Source organism: Monodon monoceros, unplaced genomic scaffold, assembly GCF_005190385.1.
Source record: "Monodon monoceros isolate NGI ecotype Baffin Bay Population unplaced genomic scaffold, NGI_Narwhal_1 Super_Scaffold_21, whole genome shotgun sequence".
Taxonomy (NCBI): domain Eukaryota; kingdom Metazoa; phylum Chordata; class Mammalia; order Artiodactyla; family Monodontidae; genus Monodon; species Monodon monoceros.
In genome coordinates, this window is record NW_021703778.1 from 38,587,291 (window position 1) to 38,604,089 (window position 16,799).

At 49.3% G+C, this 16,799-nt stretch overlaps 1 protein-coding gene across 1 annotated transcript; it reads right to left on the bottom strand.

Moving 5' to 3' along the window:
* Positions 1-1,151: 1,151 nt before the first annotated feature.
* Positions 1,152-12,411, bottom strand: AEN (apoptosis enhancing nuclease). Its single transcript, XM_029236145.1, has 4 exons — positions 12,329-12,411; positions 6,659-7,235; positions 4,078-4,278; positions 1,152-3,111 (listed from the first exon to the last, which is right to left on the bottom strand). Exons 2-4 carry the CDS (start codon positions 7,169-7,171, stop codon positions 2,875-2,877), a joined length of 951 nt encoding a protein of 316 aa, XP_029091978.1. The 5' UTR covers positions 7,172-7,235; positions 12,329-12,411; the 3' UTR covers positions 1,152-2,874.
* Between the last annotated feature and the right edge of the window lie 4,388 nt (positions 12,412-16,799).

The window sequence follows — 16,799 nt, forward strand, 5'->3', positions numbered from 1 at the left end:
GTGCAGCCACTGTGTAAAACAGTACAGAGATTCCTCAAAAAAATGAAACACAGGGAATTCCCTGGCAGTCCAGTGGTTAGGACTTGAGCTTTCACTGTTGTGGGCCGGAGTTCAATCCCTGGTCGGGGGAAACTAAGATCCTGCAAGCCAAGGCGCGGCCAAAAATAAATAAATAAACAAACACAATTACCATGGTCCAGCAATCCCACTTCTGGATGTATACCCAAAAGAATTGAAAGCAGGGTCCTGGAGAGACATAGAAGCATTACTCACAATAACCAAGAGGGAGAAGTAACCCAAATGTCTGTTGATGTTTGGATGGATGAATGAACAAAAGGTGTCATATACATACAAATGAATTATTATTTAGCCTTAAAATGGAAGGAAATTCTGACATATACTACAACCTTGGGGACAAACTCTGAGGACATTATGTTAAGTGAAATAAGCCAGACACGAAAAGGCAAATACTGTAGGATTCCACCTACATGAGGTACCTAATCAAATTCATAAAAACAGAAAGAACAGTAGTTGCCATTGGAAGGAGGAGGGAATGAGGAGCTATTGTTTAATGAGTATAGAGTTTCAGTTTCGCAAAATAATACAGTTCTGGAGACGGGTTGCACAACATTGTGAATATGTTTAACACTACTTAACTCTACCCTTAAAAATGGCTAAGATGGTAAATTTTATATTGTGTATTTTATATTTAAAACTAAAAAAGTTTTTAAACATAAAGTAAGTATATACCTTCAAAGAGAAAGAAGTTTAATAAACTTGTGCTCTATACTAGGGCAGTTATAAAATTTTCAAAAATAAACTATAGTGGGAAGCAGCTGCAAAGCACAGGGAGATCAGCTCGGTGCTTTGTGACCATCTAGAGGGGTGGGATAGGGAGGGTGGCAGGGAGACGCAAGAGGAAGGAGATATGGGGATATATGCATATGTATGGCTGATTCACTTTGTTATAAAGCAGAAACTAAGACACCATTGTAAAGCAATTATACTCCAATAAAGATGTTATAAAAAATAAAGGAAAAAAAATAATAAACTATAAATTCTGTAGTATTTTCTTGCTACATCCCAAAGCATCATCTTGAAAGCCGCCCACCTCAAAGGTCAAAGCAGCCAGCAAGACTCAGCACCCCAGCATCACCACCATCCCTCCCCCAAGCCACCCTCCCACCCTAGCTGAAGAATTCAAAGAAAAGGCCACTTCACCCACTTTCCAATTGAGTTTTTTTCCAGGTTTTACAACAAAGCTGATTTTAAACCCAGTACATCTCCCCACTGCTAGCAGTTCCATCCTTCCTCAACCCACAGACCAAAGAACCAAAGCTACTTCTCAACTGTGAGTGTGGCGTCAGCTACGGACGTTTAAGGAAACTAGAACAAAGTCCTGGAGCCAGGCGAGGCGTGGTCAGTGACTCAGCCAGCTCCCAGAGCAATCTGCGGCCCTGCTTTTGCAGTTGCATGGTTTTAGTGTCTCTCCCTTCCTGGCCCTGCTGCTTTACTCAGACTCACGTGAAATCCAAGCATCACGGGGAACGGTGAGAGCCCGGAACCTCTGAGTTGTCCTCAGCAGCCTGTGCCCCACCTGCTGGAACAGCCACGAGGACAGTCCTGTCTGGGTCAAAGCCACTCAACCTGAGGGTGTGTTCAGGTGTTACCCGGAAAGCCCAACACTGATCCTTAAAGAAAACACAGCCAGTCCGGCTTACTAGGCGCCAGGCACTGGGCCAAGCACTCAGCACTTCATCCTCCTAACAACCCTGTGAGGTAGGTGGTGTTATTATCCCCATTTTACAGATGAGGGAACAGACTCAAGAGTGAAGTCACACACTTGCCTAAGTCTCAAAGCTATTGAGTAGTGAACAAAGATGGGGCTCAAAGGTTCTGTGTGACCTGAGCTCCGGGTTACCCCAATACCCCCAAACTGTCCCTTAGGAAACAAGGAAAGAGGGGTAGGGGATGAATCCTGACACAGAACATTTTTAGAAATCTGGAGAAAACCCAGCCACCAGTGATTGGGGGCACCCACCCGAGTGCAACAGCTGCACAGCTGTCAATGCCCGGCCCGGCCCCAGCGGACCCGCCCTCTGCTCCCCTACAGACCCATGGCCTTGCTCTCAATAAATAAAGATCCCTGTGGGCAATTCTGCACAGAGGTCCCAGAATTTAAACCGCTGTCTTGTTTCTCAGACTTTTGCTTAAGAGAGCCTAGCGTTGGGTGGGCAGGAGGAATGCCTGACTTGGGTCAAAATACATATGCGAGTCTCCACCCAAAGCTCATCTGCCTTCCCTCCTCCCAGAATAGTGCCTGGTGACTTCTGGTGGCAAGTGAAGACCCAGCTCCCCACGAGCTGAGGTCTCTGCTATTCCATTGTAGCCTGGCAGCTCCTACGATGGCTACAACCAGGGTTCCAGTCCTGAGAGAAAGGGACAAAATGACCCTTGAGTGACCTTAACTCTGTAGCTTCAGGGAGTAGTTATTCTCCTGAAAATGACTGTGGAGGAAGAGGTAGATGGTGACAACAGGAAGAGAGCTTTACCCCAGGTCACTGGGGCAAGACAAGGGAATTCTTGAATAGGGACACCCACCCCACCCACCCCCAAGGAGGGAGAGATCATCCCTTTAGACAGCACAGCCTGGGGGTGGGGAGTCTGCTGGCGCATCCCCTACTCCTGCTAGGCTCAAGCAGCTAGCCCACCTGCCATTTTCATGGTGCCTATAAAGTGCCATCAGCAAAACCACAGAATCGGGGACTGTGCTGTGGGCAGATGGTCCCAACACTTTAGGCCCTGGGGGACACTGGTGGCATCCGGCCCCAGCCACTCTCCTGGTCCCCGCTCTCCAGTGGAGCTTCCCCTCCCTCACTCCGTTCTGCCCAGTGCCTCTCCTGTTCCTCTGCTGGTGCCCTGGGCCAGGTCCTCCGGCCAGTACTGGTCCTCCATATACTGCTCCATGTCTGTGCTGCTGTCGGGCTCTCTGTCCTCAGGGTGGGGTTGGAGGCTGCTGGCCTCCTGCTGTTCCCACTGCACCTCCACCAGCCGGTAGAGCTCCATGGCCGTCACGGCGTCTTCCACCGATGAGTGCCCGTGCTGGCCCACCTGCGGACGAGAGCCCACGCATCACTGCCTGTAGCCCTGGTGGAAGCCCAGCGGCCCGGGCTGGATCCTGGCCCAGAGATGCATACTCTCAGAATGCGGGTGTATAGCCTGGTACAGCGAGAAGGGCATGGGTCCTAGTCACACAGACAAGCGCTAGAATCCCAGCTGTACCACAAGCCTAGCTTCTTGAAGTCTGTTTCCTCAAATAGAAAACCCGGTTAAAAATCCCGGCTTCAGGGCTTCCCTGGTGGCACAGTGGTTAAGAATCCGCCTGCTAACACAGGGGACAGGGGTTCAAGCCCTGGTCAGGGAAGATTCCCACATGCCGCGGAGTAACTAAGCCCATGCGCCACAACTACTGAGCCTGAGCTCTAGATCCCGCGAGCCACAACTACTGAGCCTGCGTGCCACAACTACTGAAGCCCGTGTGCCTAGAGCCTGTGCTCCACAAGAGAAGCCACCGCAATGAGAAGCCCGCGCACCGCAACGAAGAGTAGCCCCCGCTCTCTGCAGCTAGAGAAAGCCTGCGCCCAGCAACGAAGACCCAATGCAGCCTAAAATAAATAAATAAAATAAGTAACTTTATTAAAAAAAAAAAAATCCCTGCTTCAAAGCCTTGAGGAGCAGATGGAATTATGAATGTGAAGCACAGCAGGAGCAAGAGTGATCAGCTGCCCCTGACCGAAGGCTGCAGGAGATGGGGTTCTACATGCAAGCGTGGGGACAGAGCCAGGAACTGGGTGGGAGACAGATCTGAAAGACAGCAGCCCGGGAGGGTGTGGCTGGCTGTCACAAAGCACTGGGGAAGGAGGGCGACGGAGAGAAAAAACCCAGGGCTGTGTGGACATGCGGGAGCCCCAGGACTGGGACTGGCAGGCTGGAGGCACAGCCCACGGCCTGTCTGTGGCCAGGCCAGCATGGAGGCCAGGCCTTTTAATCCCCCAGCCCCCCTGCACCACCACGCACCTGGATTTTCTTGTGCAGCAGCTGCAGGGCCAGGTCCTTAAGAGAGACGCGGGTCCGGGCGTGGAGGCTGGGCTGGCTGAGGAGGCTGGGGACATAAGTGGTGTCCCGGGTCTGGCCCCGAGGGTGGATGTACTTGAGGGCCTGGAAGTCATTGTGCAGGGCGTGCCCCACCAACACCTTGCCCTTCAGGAGCCTGAGGATCTGTGAACAGAGGAGGAGTCGGGAAGGCCCCACTGTCAGGTGGGCACAAGACACATCCTGACACCCTGACCAGTGGGTGTGGGGACCCCTCTGGAGTGAGGCAGCGCAGAGGGGTGACCACGGGCTCCACTGTCAACCAAGTTGCCCCGAGCTTGAATCCAGACCCTCTACTCACTACTTGCTATAATCAGGGGGCCGTTTAAGCTTCCCCCACATCTGCAAAACAGGAAAGTTGGCGACGGCATTGGTGGGGTGGTAGTGAGCATTAAGGGGCTCTTGGATGGGTAAGTGACCCCATACAAGCACTCTTTCCTGCCGGCACAGGCTCTTCTCTCTCAGCCCGGAAGACCTCGCCAGCCCCCCAGCACCCCCCACCCCCATCAACTCCTCTCATGGCAGGTCTCAGCTTACACATCAGCAGGCCTCCCCCAACGCCATCAGAACCCCCGCTGTTCTCTCCTTCAGGGGATTCACCACATTTTCTAAGCACACATTCAGCTCCGCGTGGCCTGTCCGGCTGCCCTCCACTGTGAGCTCATGGTAACACGCAGGAACCATGTCTGCCTGGACTAGTGATGCTCTGTGCCAGCTCAGCACACAGGAGGGTGTCAGGGTGAAGTCCCAGAACTGTGCCAGGCAGTGGAGACATATCACCAACGGCAGCTTTTACAGCATTAATGGAACGGTCCTTATCTTCAGGATTCTATCCCTTTGCCCCTCTGCTGTACAGGACTCCCGCTTCTCACCCTCGAAACATGCTCTCTGGCTCAGCTCTCACCAGCTACACAATGCGCGCCTCTCTTTCCTGCCTCCCGCCGTCCTCAGGCCCTAGGGAGGCCATGTCCAGGGCCACGGGCATCTCCTTATCACCCGCCACCAGCCTCCCACAGCTGCCTCTGCTGGTGATGCATGGTTTATCGCTAAACTCAGCCTTCACGGCATATGGATAAGGTGCATTTAGACTTTAGTGGTAGGGACGGGCCACCCCACTCTAGTCACCACCCCCTCATAACACACACACACCCCAACACAAGCCACGTGGTGGGAAGGCACCCAGCACACTCCACACCGGCTCCGAGTCCAGGCAGATCCAATGTGGTCCAGCTCTTGGCAGGCTGAGGGAAGCAACAGGGAGCTGGAGGGTTCACCACCTACCTCCCTTCCTGCTGCTTCTATTCCTGATCAACCTGCTTGATAAATAACCTTTTGAAAGAAATCCTTAGGGTGTATCTTATGTGAAAAAGGAAGACACAAGATGACTTATATTAGTATTTCCTAAATGCACCTCATCCCAAGAATAAACCAGAAATGTTAAGTAGTTCTGCTACAACGCTTGGTTTGAAAATGCAAAATGTTCCAACACGGTTGATATATTAGGATGTGACTTGAGAATAATGCAAATTTCGCCCTTGAGAAACAGAAGGGCGAAAGTGAATGCAGAAACATCACCTAGCTGAGCAGAGCCACTGGGGAATCCAGAAAGCACCCACGCCTTTCAAGTCTACCAGCCAGCGCAGTTCACCAGTGTGCTGCCCGCACCTGGCTTCCCACTTCCTGACTTCAGGTAATTCTCTCAACCCCTCCCACAGTGCGAGCCGCCACCCCCCTGACACCCACTTCCCCGAGCGCTCCAGGTCTTTTCAAGGCAGAGTGCTGTACTTACGCATTTCTCAACCACTCAATCTATGCAAAACTGTGCTCCCACTGTTATTAGGTTTCTATCTTTTTATTTTTGGGGTGTCATTAATGAAGTTTTTTGGGCATTGTGTCCCTAACCCCTTTTCCCCATCAGCTCTGGGGTTTTTATCGTGCAAGTTTACACAGTATGACGGTTTTTAGGAACACACACCTCAGAGCCCTCCCAAGGCCTAGAGACCTGCAGGATCAGAATCTCTATGGAGGGATCTGAGGACAAGGATCCAAGATCATTAATAAGGATTAAGGTGTTTCCTATGCTCGAGGATGTTTGGGAATTCCTGGCATGTCAGTGTGGTCCCAACACTAATTTTTTTCAAAGCAATGAAAAACTAACATTAAAAAAATACCAAAACATTTAACACCTGAAGGTGACAGCACTGTGAGCCTTACAAATTTTAGGCAGACACATAGTGCTTTCATAACAGAAAAGAAGCTGTTTCGCATCTTACAGTTGGCGCGGCCTCTCCATAAACACTATCACGTGGGACACCCCAGCACCCCTTCCACGCAGGTAGGGCAGGATTTCTATTCACCCTTTTCTATGGAGAGGAAACCCACTGTTTGGAGAAGTTAAGTAACTTCCCAATGGTCTCTCGCTTCTAGTGGCTAAGTGTCGACTCAGGCCCGGGGCTGCTCTTCCCAGCCCATCACACTGCCCCCAAGCCCCCAGCCCTGCCCTCACCTCTTTCTGGGCCACCTGGAAGGGGATGGCCTTGCGCATGTGCTGCCTGGTGATGCCGCTCCAGCGAGTACGGTAGTCCACGATGGGCATCTCAGGCTGGATGTACTTGTCGTAGAGGACCTCGCCGTGGTAACTCACCACGGAGCAGCGGGCCAGCTCACTCACCCGCCCTCGCGGTCCTGTGCCCACCATCTCACAGTCGATAGCCACGCACTTGCTGGGCAAGGGCCCAGCAGATTCTCTGGGGGTGGGCTTTCTGCTTCCTTGGGCACCTCCAGATTCAGCCCTTGGACGTTGCCTCACACTGCTGGCGGCTTCGGTGCCTGGGGAGGATCCTGGCTCCGGGGGTGTGTTCCGCAACCCATACTCCTGCAGCAAGGCCTTCCGGGCCATAAACCGCTGGTGCTGTCGGCTCTTCCTCTTGTGTTTCCTCCGAAGCACATCCTTGGCATTCAGGCTGGCCAGGGAAGGGCACAGGCACTGGGCAGACTCAGAAGCTTCCCGGGCCACCATCCCAATCAGCTCACCGCTCAGGGCAAGGGAGGTCTGGGAGGTAATCTGCCTACAGGGCAGCAGCCTGGGGAGAGAACACATAGGGCAGAGGGGCTGGGTGAGGAGTGTCCCAGGCCAGCCCTGCCCCTCCCTCTCTCTTCTTCCCTCCCTGCAGTGCTCTCCTGCCAGGCTGCCCCAGAGCCCTACACTTTGTCTCAGCATCCCAGGTGGAGTCAAGGACCTATGTTAATAATAATTGCACTCATACAATCGATACCACCTGCAAAACCACTGTTTTAAGTACTTTACATGGAATCACTCAATCTTCCCAACAACTTGAACAAAGCATTATTATCCTCATATTACAGGTACAAAAACTGAGGCATAGAGGTTAAGTAACTTGCCCGATTAATACATAGACAAAGGCTGATGTGAACCCAGAATCCATGCTCTCAACCTCCAAGCCATAGCTTACCTCCAATACCATTAGCATCAAAACATTTTAGAGGTATGGCTATGAGAAAATAAAGGTTACAGAAATGGCATATATATGATATCCTATTTAAAAAAAAAAAACAAAACAAAAACTTTATGAAATGTGAACGCAAGACCCACAGCAAAACCTGTAGAAAATATTTCACAGGAAGGCCACAATAGTTGTATTTTTGGTATGTGTTAACTAAAATGATGTAATCTATTAAATGCCTTTCTTCTAATTCATTCATCACAACACTGTCTACAAACATTTAAATACAGTTGGACATGTAGTTTAATCACTGAAGCCTACAGGCACTGGTGTGCTGGTTAACCAGCTCAACTCTAAAAGAGAAACAGAAAAAGCCCTGACCTATAGTGCTGCGGGTTCCTGTGGTACCTCCCACAAGCTCTCCATCCCTGAACGCTGGGTTGTAAAGAGATGCTGTCACACACCACTGCCACAGGAAATATTTGTTGTTCACATGGGTTTGCAAATCCCATGCAATAAGGCCGGCATCTTCCCAACAGTGAAGGATGTAGCCTGGAAAACCTCATCTTGTTTGCTGTACTAAGTCAGCCAGTATGTTTTGAACACACCAGAAAACCAGCGCTTTGAAGTAGACAGAGCAGGGGCTAACTCAGCTCTGTATAAGTTACCTAACCATTGAACTTCAGGTTCTTTGCGTGTAAAATGGCCCTGCTACCCTTCCCTTGTGAAGAGAAAAAAAGCACAATCCATGTGTGCTAGGATCTGCATATATTTTTTAAAATTATGCTTTATTTTTTAAATTCTATTGAAGTATAGTTTATTTACAATGTTGTTAATTTCTGCTGTACAGCAAAGGGACTCAGTTACACGTATATATACATTCTTTTTCACAGTCTTTTCCATTATGGTTTATCACAGGAAATTGAATATAGTTCCCTGTGCTATACAGTAGGACCTTGTTGTTTATCCATGCTATACAAAATAGTTTGCATCTACTAATCCCAAACTCCCAATCCTTCCCTCCCCCACCCTATTAAGAATACTAATTATTAGTCATTTGGTTCATTAATCTGTCTTTAGTCAAGACTATATACCTTGATGTAGCCTTTAAAATCTTTATAGGTGACCAATTTTAATTGCATCTGTATTCATGAAAATGCTATTTCCTAGTACATCTGGATAAAATTTAGCTGCTCATCCTTAACTCCTAAATCAACTATTCTTAATAGGAACAAAGGGATTTTCTGTGGAGTCAGGAGTGTCATGTCCCAAGTTTCCCTTGGTTAGTGTATATTTGAATTGTGGCCAAATCCCCATTAAACTGTATATATTATATGCTCCCTGCATATATATATATATATATATATTTTAAAGGACTTTATCTTTTTATTGTTTGCCTTTTATTTATTTATTTATTTTGGCTGAGCGGCATGTGGGATCTCAGTTCCCCAACCAGGGATCGAACCCGTACACCCTGCATTGGAAGCACGGAATCTTAACCACTGGACTGCCAGGGAAGTCCCTTTTGCCTTTTTAATAATTTGCTTTTTTATTTTATTTTATTTATTCATTCATTCACTCATTTTTGGTCACGTGGCTTACGGGACTTTAGTTCCCCAACCAGGGATTGAATCCGGGCCATCCATCCATCCATTCATTCATTTATGGCCACCCGGCTTGCGGGATCTTCGTTCCCCAACCAGGGATTGAACCCAGGCCAAGGCAGTGGAAGCGCCGAGTCCTAACCACTGGACCACAGGGGAATTCCCTCCTGGCATGTATTATATGCTCCCTTTCCCCCAGAGGTGAAGACCCCTGCTCATGGTTGGTAACCAGTTCTTCCCAGGCCAGAGCTGCCTCAGCCTGGACTCCCAACCCACAGGCCTTCCTCCTGCCTCCCTTCCCACTCACATCCCTCCTACCCTTTCTACATCCTCCAGGAAGCCCTTCTGGAACAATCCTCCGGGTTGCACAGGCCAATGTCACACTGAGGCCTCTGGGTTCCCAACTGTGGCAAGAGCTGGGCAGAGAGTTACAAAGAAAGATTCTGGACTCCAAGAGTTGAGTCTCACTGCAGAGACAGAAACGGAGCAGAAGGCGTGTGAAGGGCTGCGTGAGAAGTGCCAGGGAAGCAGGACAGGCTGAAGAGGTTAAGTCTGCGTGAACGTGGAACAGTAGCCCTCCAGGTAGAAGGGAGAGGAATCAGTGGACATGTTAGGGGCAAAGGCCTGAAAAAAGTACCCCAGGGCTGAGGAAGAGGGGCCCACCTTCAGCCTGATGCCATTTGGGCGTAAGGCACAAGGTAGGCCTGGCTGGAGGAACTGCCCCTGTCCGCTTTTTACCACTCCACCTTCTGCCTGCACTCTGGGAAGCCCACCACACTCTGGTGGCTTTTCCTACCCCAAGGTGGTGTCCCTATACTGGTCTCGGCGGGTCAAGCGAGGGAGCCCCAAAGGCACCTAGGGAGGTCACTGAAATATGGCACAGTAGCCCTGACCCCGGACAATTACAGTCTAACTGGGGAGCAAAGAAGTTCACGCCTCTCTGCTCTGGCAGCACAATCAGAGAATTTACTGCACTCTTCAAAGTCAACAGTTACATACAGCCTACCTCAGAGCACTATGAAGGCAGGTAGAGAGCTTTGTTTGTCTCTGTCCCTTCCCCTACAGCCAGCCTGGAACCTGGCATGGAGCGGATCCTCTCCAGAAGCTGACACCAGGCCTGCTATCTGCCAGACTGTGGGGACTACAGAGCTGGAAGTGACCACATCCTCAGGGAACTCTGGTTTGGTCGGAAGAGAGATAGTCAGGAACTTACAAGAGTATGCTCAGGATGGGAGCAATGGACAAAGGACCCATGCCTGAGTCACCAGGCCAGGTATTTAAAAAGCAGAATCGCTAGGTTAGAAAAGCCCTAGCAGTGGAGGGGACACTTTGAAGGGTTTCAGAAAGGTCTACCAGGGAGCCCAGGAAGGGAAGGGCATCCAGACAGGAAAAAAACACAGACACAAAGTCCAGGAGGCAAAGCACATCCATTGTGGGAAAGCAAGGAGTTTGGTGCAGCAATTGGAAAGCAAGGAGGTAAGGGGAGAGGAGACGGGTGCAGTGTGGACAGTGAAAAAGAACTGTTCCTGGAGAGTGGTAAAAGTTTGGGCTTAATCCAGAGGTGGATGGGAACCAATCTCCCTAGAGTTTTAGCGTGAGGGGGATCACAACTGCCATATAGGAAGAGGCCTGGAGAACATACGAATCTGAGCAATAGCAGAGGCTAAGAGAAATGGGAGGGGAGATGAACTGCCATTTGGTGATGCCTGGGCCAGGGGGAGGCACGGTGACCCATCCTGACTTTTCCTCCCTCTGCTTGCTTAACCCTTCCCCAAGAAGTCTTCTCCTTTTTAAAAGGGCTCTTAACTGTAATCAACTTCCTCATATTGACAAGTCACATATTAAGGCTGACAAATACAGAACCTCAATTTGTCTCAGCCCAGTAATGGGGAGGCCTTAGACAGAGACCCACTAATAACTGACTTTTGTAGGGGAGGAGGGCCATTTCCCTTCTCTGAGATGGCTAAGGACCCTACAGGTCAGGAGCTGAGGCCAGGACAAGGGTCGGTGGCCTCCCTAACACTGTTGGCAAGGTTTCAAAGAAGCCAGAAATTAGGATCCCTGAGAAAAAAGGTCTCTGTGGCCCTGGCCCTGTGCTGCAAGAGATGAAAGCAGTTCTCTACATGCCCTGACCTAGCTGACACGTCAGAACCAACAATTAATCATCAAGGGGACACCTTCCTCATCCTGGGCTCCCACATGGAGCTCAGGGAAGCTCAGGAGAAGTTTTGCTCAAATAAAAGTATTTCAGTGAGGCAAACAAATCTCTCTCCAACCCAGAACCAGCACTTTGAATCAGCAGTCACCAGGCCTTTGGGCAAAGGCCCAAAGGAACCTCGAAGTCAGAATTCCCAGTGGCCTCAGGGCCACCAACCTGCTGGCTGATCAGGAAGGTGGGCAGTTCTAGACCCTGCTCTGGCCCTAAAGAGCTATATCAACTGGACCAAGGCACTGTCTCCTAACTTAAAACGAGGGTTTATGAAATCCAGCACTGAACTAGGTTAGGGGCTTCCCCAACCTAGTCTGTTTAAACGTCTGTTTAAAAGGCTGATTTCCAGGCCTACTCTCCACACCTTCGTAACTGCTATTTGGGGAAACGGGGCCTGGAATCTGTATTTCAAAGAGTGCGCGGCCTCATCCCCTTGCCATGATACTAATAATCTCCCTAATTTGAGAAAAGCTGGCTCGATAAGATCCCCTGTGCTACTAAAAAGTTCACAAGACGAGAACAGTCAGAGGAGAGCCCTGCACGATCTCCCCCGGCGCCGGCGTTCCGAGGAGTGACGTGTGGGAGCCCGGCCTCACCCAGGGAAGGACTGAGGCATTGGTCACTCACTGGTCGCGGCGGCCGGGCAGACGCCCACCAGGCCGAGTCCCATCGCCCAGCGCCGCCCACTCAGGCCCGAGAACCCCGAGCAGGGCGGGATGGGGGCCAGGCGGCGCCCGGGGCCAGGCCTGCACTTTGGGGAGCCCGGGAGCCGGGCCGGCCCGGCCGGGCGTCCCCCGCCACAAGCCGGGGGCGGACACACCGCGCGGGGCCCTGCGGCCGGGGACACGTCGCGCCAGCCTACCCGACCCCGCGATCCCCAGCATGGTCCCCGAAATCACCTGAAAGCCCAGCGAGTCTTCTCACGGCAGCACGTGGCGTCCGGAGAACCTGCAGCTCCAACACGCCCGGGCAAGCCCTGCTCCGGCCGCCAGCCTGTTGGCTTGCTGAACCGCAGCGCCCGCCTAAGACCTCTTCTGATTGGCCGGGAGCCTGGCTCGCTGCGGGTTGGCGCTTGGGAGCGTAAGGGGCGGGGACTCCTAGAGGGGTGCGGTTTGTGCCCAAGGCTGGCCCAGCCCGCGGGAAATTTTCAAGTGGTTGGAGGGGATCGTGGCCTCCTATCGCCCACTTCTGCTCCCAATTTTGTCCAATCCATCCCGCTCCCTGGGTCGGGATGTGGGCTCCTATGAGCTCCGTGCCACTAAAGGCAGGCTGACTTACAGAGTACACACCCACATTTGCAGAATAGGAATAACTCCTACCTCCTCGGGTGTCGAGGGGTTTCGGTGAAATAATATACACGATGGCCACTAAAAAAAAGATTTTTAAAAGTCAGGTTTGCTCCTTCGGCGCTACTTTTTCAGTTATCCTTTTGCGATACTTTATTCATAAGTAGTAAGTTCCTACTATGGGCTTAGCATTGGGATACACAGAATAAGAACAATCGCTGGGGACTCTAGTTGTTCATGGTTTGGCGCAGTAGCAGAGGTTAACAGATAACAGTGCAACGTGAATAATAAAAAACAATAACAATGAGTTTGCATTTATTATGTGAGCATTAACAGAGTGCCAGGCAATACACCCCTTTAATCTGACGAACCCTTTGAGATGTGTACTATTATTTATGTTTTACGATTAAGGAAATTGACATTTCAAGAAATTAAGGGAAAACAGCGAGGGTCCAAACAAAGACCAACGCAGTCAGATTCCTTCTAGCTCCATTGTGCAAGCAGCAGTGGCATCGCAAATGTACTCAGAAGGCCAGGGGTACATGTTCCAAAAATTGGCTATTTCTGACCAGGCTACAGATTTGAGGGAAGCAGGACAAAGGAGAAGGCCACTAGAGGGATAAGGCTTTCTACTCAGATTCCTGAAGGCTTGGGGGAGCTGGAAGGAATTCAAGCCAGAGCTGGTTCACCAGCAGATTTGCGTTTGGGGAAGCTCACTCTGGTTGCAGTAGGAAAGGAATGGACCAGGCCTGGAGAAAGAGGCATGGGTGTTGGGGTGGTTGTGGACATTCAGGTGGGATAAGATCCTGGTGACCAGAGTGGCAGAGAGGATAAAGATCTTGGGACAGATTCCAGAGCTCCTTCGGAGGCAACATTGAGACGACAGAGAGCAGAAGGAAAGGGGATGCAGAGTAGCTGTTTTCAGACATGGAGACTCTGTCAGAGGCAACTCTCGGGGCAAGGAGGATTTTAAGAGAGTCAGTAACCAGATCCTCAACTCCCATGGGACTACACCTGGGAATGGACCTGGAGTCCTTGGAGTCCAGCTTCCCTCTCCCTTTTTATAACCAGCTGTCTCCCACTTTACAAAGGAAAGTCACACACACACATTCTAAATCTTGCTCTGTGGCATTACCCTGGGAAATAAAAGTAGTCTTGGGGAAGAAGAAAAATAATGATAGGGATTGAGTAGGATAATTAAATAGTCAGCTTAGAAACCCCATTAGGGGATTGTAGATAGGGAACTTTAGGAGGCTTTGGGAGACCACAGTAAGATTAATGATCACTCAAGAAAGCAGGTTTACTTAACCACAAAACCAAGCAGGCTTGCCTAGCCACAAAACCATGTGACAGAAGCACGAGACATGCCCCCAAACAATAAAACAATGGTGGCATGAGACCCACATCCTGCCCAGTGAGCTCAGTATGGAAAGGTGCTCATTGTACAGTGACCTGAAATAATTTTTAAAGTCCTGGCTTGACCATGTAGGGACAAAAAACTCCCCTGCCCAACCTGGACGAGGAGTTGATGATGGAAGCATGACGTCTACTCAAGAATGAAGAAGAGGTGCTTCCCTGGTGGCACAGTGGTTGAGAGTCCGCCTGCCGATGCAGGGGACACGGGTTCGTGCCCTGGTCCGGGAAGATTCCACATGCCGCCGCAGAGCGGCTGGGCCCGCGAGCCATGGCCGCTGAGCCTGTGCGTCCGGAGCCTGTGCTCCACAACTGGAGAGGCCACAACAGTGAGAGGCCCGCGTACCGCAAAAAAAAAAAAAAAAAAAAAAAGAATGAAGAAGCAAGTGGTCTTTTCCCCCTCCCCCCTTTCCCTTTGATTATAAATCTAAGTTCCCACTAAGTTCTCGGGCGTAGCACCCTCTTGCCTGTCCACTTGTAAGCCTCACAAACATCCCATTCTAATAAATCACTTCTTATCTATCACTTTGCCTCTCGCTGAATTCTTTCTGCGCTGAGACATAAAGGACCAGGCTTTTCAGAACTCACCTGAAATGACACCTATCAGTTTCAATAAGATTGCTCGAAATATGGGTTATTATTGAGGACTGGGCAAGAAACCCTTCTACAAGTCTGGTGGGTTTCTGATTCTTTGCTTTCGCTATGATCCGAGGAGGATTTAATCATGTTGCCAGCTAATGGGTCATTAAAAAAATTTTTTTTGAGGCTACATAATTAACAGAAATGAAAAGAGCTGACATTGTCAGAGAAAACTCCATCCACTTCTATCTCCTTTTTATGTGAACAATGTTTTTATCAGTGTTTACATCCATAAAAACAAAACAGAAGGCCCAACTCTTTCCCATTCTTGCAAAAAGTGATATTCATCCCCAGATTTATAAACTTAATGAAAAATAACTGGCTCCATCTATCTCCTAAAGAGACGTGTTTCCAATGGCATTTCTAATTAAAACTCACTTTTTATGTGTAAAGATTATTGCTCATATAATGAAATGCTGTATATTTATCATTTGCTCACTTGTAATAGAAATAATAGCAACAATGTCTCAATCCAGGAAAAAAAATAACACGTGGAACCTCATGGGTCACAGGACATTTTTCTAGAGTTAACAAGTTCAAATTGATATACATAATTTTGTGACATTAAAGTATGATCAGGTTCTCCAGAAAATATTGCCAAGCATGAAAATAGATTATGCTAGGATAAATCTCCATAGTGGAAGTTGAATGGAAGTGTAAGTTGAAGAAGAAAAAAGAATGTTGCATGTAATAAAAAACAAATCTAGATTTAGGAAGGAGAGACTTTATTTGAAAGGATTAGGGGGGTGGGTGTTTGGGAGGGGATATTTATTGCAATAGAGAAAATGCTCTACTAGTTCTCAAGGGTAGGCAAAAAGGGTTTTCCTTTATAGGGAGGAGTAAAGGGGGCTAGAAAGAACAGGATATGGAGATGGCAGTGACCAGATCCCAGATCCTATTAGGTAAGTAAATTGATATTAGATATGGAGATTGTTTTACCCTAAGGCCAGCCTATTCCCTGGAGGGGTCATTAAGGAGGGATTGTAAACTGGCTCTGGCTGAGGGTGGGCCATAGTTCAGGGACCTAGGGGAAGAAAAGAAGCTTAACCAAAGTTTGGTTAATGAGTGTTTTATTCCAATTGATCCATGGGTCCAGCAGTTCAGCTAATCATCAATGAGGCAAAGAATGGTAATTTGGAGTGTCCGTGCCAGGACTCGTCATAGGTAAACAATGGGGAAATCCTGGAGTCTTTTCACAGTCATATGGGGCAGGATGTTTCTTTGCAGTAACTAGTTGCTGGAACACAAAAGGATGGGAGATATTTCTTCACCATTGCTGCTTTCCAGGAGCATAGGACTCATAAAATTTAACATTGACGGTAAGAGTTTTTTCATGTATTTTTAAAATGGTTAATGTTAGTATCAAATTGCTCTGATATGTGTCCACTACATTCATTTACAGACACATTTTTTAAAAAGATGTCAATATTTACGATACATCATTTGTAACTACCACAACTTACGATAGAAAATATTATCAAGCAAAAAAGTTGAAGGTCCACAAGTATACAATATGGATGGCCCAATACTGGCATCTTGACTGTGAATGGCAGTACCTCCAATCCCAACCTTTAGGGACTTCACCTTCCCATTCCTGAAATGAAACTATCTCCTCCTTCCACAAAGACTGGGGCTCCTCTATAACAGACCCTTTTGAGTTGGAGCTTGGTGGGGGAAAGCCCATGATCCAAGCCCTGCCCCCAGGGACCCCACCCTATCCCCCCCAACCCTGTCAATCCAGAAGCACTTGAGACATCGGACTTGACCTGTGTTTTGTGCTTACAAATCATTATGCCACACTCGAAGCACCATTCTGCCTTCCTTGCATGCATGCTTTGAGGACTATTTGGGATGCTATGGGGATTCCCATGTTGCTGGAGCAGGTGCAGACCTGAAGGCGGGTGTCGATCTGGCCATTTTTTGTAGCAGCGATTCTCTAAGTGTGGTCCTAAACCAGCAGCCTAGGCATCACTTGGAAATTTGTTGGACCCACTGACTCAGAAATTCAGGGGTGGGTGTGGCCCAGCGATCT